Here is a 4,439-nt window from a genome sequence, read left to right as displayed (position 1 = left end):
TTTTTTACCATAGTTCTTTCTTTTAACAAAAAATGTTTTTACTCATCTCCAGCCACCCCGCCCCGCACTGTCCTTGTGGGACAAGAGAAAATAATTGCGGACAGCCTTCTAGATCTTCCTAAGGCGGAGAGGGATATTCGAAAAATTATAACGACCTCGAACTTGGTCGCGTGTGTGTTTTTGAAGGAGGGAGTGAGGCTGACTCCTCAAAGGAAGAAATCTAAGAAGAGGGCCAGAAAGGGTATGAATATTGGTCTGGCATGTGCGAGCCTGTCTGTTCGCTTGTACGAGCTCGAGTGCTCGCATGTTTACATTTCCTGCATGCATCTCAGTTCACATTGCACTTTAATTTTTTGCATTTTTCATCTGCTCACATCGCTTCTTTCCATTGTATTTTGTTGTGACTAATTTATCACTTTATTGTTTTCTTTTCAGAAATGGCTATCCTGATCTGAGCATCTTCCCGAGTTTTTTCGATCATGTCCAAATAGAGCCGATGGTTGACCTCATTTGCCTCGGAGTCATAGTTGTCCCTCCGAAAAGAACCTGCCCCTACCTCAACGGGCACCATAGCTTCACACCCATATACTAAAGAGAAAGGGGTCTCTCCAGTTGTAGTTCGGGGAGTCGTGTTATAAGACCACAAGACCTGGGCGAGCTCCTCCGGCCATGCCCCTTTCTTCTCTTCAAGCTTTGCCTTCAAGGTGTGCTTAATGATTTTATTAATACCCTCCATCTTCCCGTTACTTTGGGGGGGGGGGCAAACTGCACTAAAACTCTTCTAAATCCCCATCTGCTCACAAAATTCTTGCATTTCCTTGCTATCGAACTGTTTCTCGTTGTCAGATATCAACTTGTAAGGGATGCTATAGCGACACACAATAGTCCTGTGCACAAATTCCTTGAGCTTTTTTACTGTGATAGTGGCTAGAGGCTCGGCCTCTGCCCACTTAGTGAAGTAATCTACCGCAACAACCGCATACTTGACACCTCTCTTGGCCTTCGGGAGTTCTCCAATCAGATCAACCCCCCACATAGCGAAGGGCCAAGGGCTCATGAGGGATATGAGGGGAGCCACAGGGCTGTTATAATAATTGGCATATCGCTGACACTTATCACATGCTCAGGAGAATTCAAAGGCATCTTTTTTCATTATTGGCCAATAGTAACCTTGACGGAGGATTTTCTGAGCTAGAGAGCTACCCCCTGAGTGATTGCCACAAATGCCTTCGTGTACTTCCCTTAGGATATAATTACACTCATCCCCATCTATGCACTTGAGGAGGGGAACGCTGAACACTCTTCTATATAAGACCCCATCGTATATCACATAGCGGGCTGCTTTGTATCTTATCCTCCTTGCCTCATTCTTTTCATCCGGGAGTGAACCTTCTTTTATGTAGGCTAAGATAGGTGTCATCCATGTGGGGCTGAGATTATCATTGAGGCTGCCCACCTCGTGCTCGGGCACACTAGGCTGCCTCTGTATGTCAAGGGGCACGACTCCTAGCAGAGTGGCCTCGTGGCGCGAGGCGAGCTTAGCTAGCTCGTCCGCGCCTTCATTCTGCCCGCGCGGGATTAGTTCCAGCCTAACCTCATTGAACCTTGTAATTATCCTCTGTGCAAACTTCAGGTAAAGCTCCGTTCTTGGCCCCTTAGCTTGATACCCGCCATTTATCTGATATACCACAATCATGGAGTCACTAAACATATTCAAATTCTCCACCTTCATTTCCACAACTAGCTTCAGACCGTTGATCAGGGCCTCGTATTCAACATCATTGTTAGTTGCATGAAAGGCCAGATGAGTCGCGCGTCTGATCTTGTGCACCTCCGGACTGATTAACTCAATTCCAGCTCCAACACCACACCATTAGAGGCTCCGTCCACAAATAGGCTCCACCATGGGGCACTATTTTGGCTCTCCATCCCGACTTCTTTAGCGCTAGGTATGACAACAAGGGCTCCCGGCTCCACTTCTTGACGTGGAGGAAATTCTAGCACAAAATCGGCTAGTGCTTGGCCTTTGATTGCGGTCCTTGGCTTATAATCCACCTCGAATTGGTTGAGCTCAACCGTCCACTTCAGCATTCAACTAGAAGACTCCGATTTGTGCATCACTTGCCTGAGGGGGTATGAGGTTCACACTTCTATCCAGTTCGCCTGAAAATAGGGCCTGAGCTTTCGGGAGGCCAGGATCAGGGCATATGCTAATTTCTCGAGGCTCGTGTACTGAGTCTCTGCATCGGACAGCCTTTTACTCACATAATACACCGGGAGCTGGAAATCATCCTCCTCTCGAACCAATACCGCACTCACTGCAAAGTCAGAGACGACCAAGTATAGGACCAGAGTCTCTCCTTCCCTTGGGTTGGACAACATTGGAGGCTGCTGAGATGCTTCTTTATGTTCTGAAAGGCTTCTTCACACTTTTCTGTCCACTCAAAATTCTTCCCCACTCCTTTAATCGCTTTAAAGAACTCCTGGCATTTGTCGGAGGACTTTGAGAGGAAGTGGTTTAAGGTTGCCACTCGCCCCGTTAAGCTTTGGACGTCCTTCACCCGTCGGGGGGATCTCATCTCGAGTAGGGCTCGTATCTTGGCAGGGTTGGCCTCAATGCCCCTATGGTTGACAATAAATCCCAAAAATTTCCCTAACTCGACCCCGAACACGCATTTTTGTGGGTTGAGCTTCATCCTGTACTCCCTTAGGATCTGGAACATATCCGATAGGTGACAGACATGATCCTTTGCTTCCTTTAACTTCACAAGCATGTCATCTACATAGGCCTCCATGGTCTTTCCCAACTGATCTTTGAACATTTTGTTCATCAACCTTTGATAAGTTGCCCCTGCATTACGGAGCCCGAAAGGTATCTCAATATAACAATAGAGGCCCCGATCAGTGATAAAGGAGGTATGCTCCTGATCTGGCCCATACATTGGGATTTGGTTATATCCCGAATAAGCATCCATAAAACTAAGTAGCGCGTGCCCAGCTGTAGAGTCAACCAGCTAGTCGATTCGGGGTAGAGGAAAACTATCCTTTGGTCAAGATTTGTTTAGGTCGGTGAAGTCCACACATGTCCTCCATTTGCCATTGGGTTTCTTGACAAGCACGGGATTAGCCAGCCACATGGGGTAGAAGTCTTCCCTCACGAGCCCTGCCTTCATTAGTCTATCTACTTCTTCTCTGAGGGTATTTGCCCTCTCTCCACTAATTGGCCGTCTCTTCTGTCTGGCCTCCTTCTTTTTCGGGTCCAAGTTGAGCCGATGGAACATGACATTCGGGTCAATCCCTATCATATCAGAGTGTGACCATGCAAAGACATCCAAATTTCCCCTCAAGAAGCGGGCTAGATCCGCCCTTAAGTCAGGACTTAGGTTAGAGCCTATTCTGAGTACCTTTGATGGATTATTTGGGTCTACTAGGATCGGGATTGTGTCTTCTACGGCCCCAACCCTCTCAATCATTAGGGGCATTCTCGGATCTAAGTCTGCTCGAGCCTCACTAGATTCTCCCACTTTTGTGCTTGTTAAGCCTTCCGTGTCTTCGAGCTCGGGGCGGTGAGCTCGGGCCGAATTTATCAAGTGCTCAGAGGTCGTAGTGACAATGCGAGTGATTTCGTTGGGCAGATCCATAGTTGTTGTCGTTTCTTCGCGTGCCCATTTCCTTTTCCTGAGTTTTGCAACGATTTGTTTTAGACTTTCTTCTTCATCACTTTCCTCTTCCACAATCCCTTCTTGTATCAATATGATAGGCTGAGAGGATTCCATCAGCAAGGCCCCTAGGCGTGGTTCCACCTAAATCCCCATGTGCTCGAAATAGTTTTCGGGCAACTCCTCGATTGAAATCAGGTTATAAGTCTCGTGTCCCTTAGGACGTACTCTCTTCCTGCCCTCTGCCTCTTCCATGAGGACATCGTCTTCACCCGGTTGGACCATCTCATTTGATGCATTTTCTGATTCGGCCGCCCTGAGTGCCTGGTTGTAGCAGACCCTCGATTCATATTGACAGCTCTTCAAGAAGCCTACCCCGTGGGGGTTGGGAATTTTACCGTCATGTGATGGATCGAGGTCACCATCCTCATTACACTCATAAGGGGTCTGCCCACTACAATTTTGTAGGCACAAGGCTGATCCACTACTGTAAATATAGCGATCTGGGTGGCCACATAAGGCTCTTCTCCTTTGGTCACCGGGAGACAATTCCCTTTCACCCCGATCGAGTTTCCAGTGAACCCGTACATGTGTCCCCCTATCGAAGTTAGCTCTCTATCCAACAATCCTAGCTTCTTGTAGGCATCATAAGTTAAAATATCAGCTGAGCTCCTGGTATCCACCATTGCCCGGTGAACATTAACCGTCCCAATCTTCATTTTAATGACCAGGGCATCTGTATGAAGGTAATGCACCCATTTGGCATCGTTCTCCCTAAAC

The 4,439-nt window shown here is 47.6% G+C and overlaps 1 protein-coding gene across 1 annotated transcript; it reads right to left on the bottom strand.

Annotated features, from left to right (window-relative positions):
• Window positions 1–1,123: 1,123 nt before the first annotated feature.
• Window positions 1,124–1,732, bottom strand: LOC141718820 (uncharacterized). Its single transcript, XM_074521199.1, has one exon. It carries the CDS (start codon window positions 1,730–1,732, stop codon window positions 1,124–1,126), a length of 609 nt encoding a protein of 202 aa, XP_074377300.1.
• Window positions 1,733–4,439: the final 2,707 nt, after the last annotated feature.

This window comes from Apium graveolens, chromosome 4 (assembly GCF_009905375.1).
Source record: "Apium graveolens cultivar Ventura chromosome 4, ASM990537v1, whole genome shotgun sequence".
In the NCBI taxonomy this organism is placed as follows: domain Eukaryota; kingdom Viridiplantae; phylum Streptophyta; class Magnoliopsida; order Apiales; family Apiaceae; genus Apium; species Apium graveolens.
Note: the sequence above shows the minus strand (reverse complement) of the source record. Positions and strands in the feature narration are given on the sequence as shown.

Bases quoted from the DNA above. Each gene is read 5' to 3' on its own strand.
- LOC141718820 (XM_074521199.1), bottom strand. From the start codon at position 1,732: ATGAAGGTGGAGAATTTGAATATGTTTAGTGACTCCATGATTGTGGTA.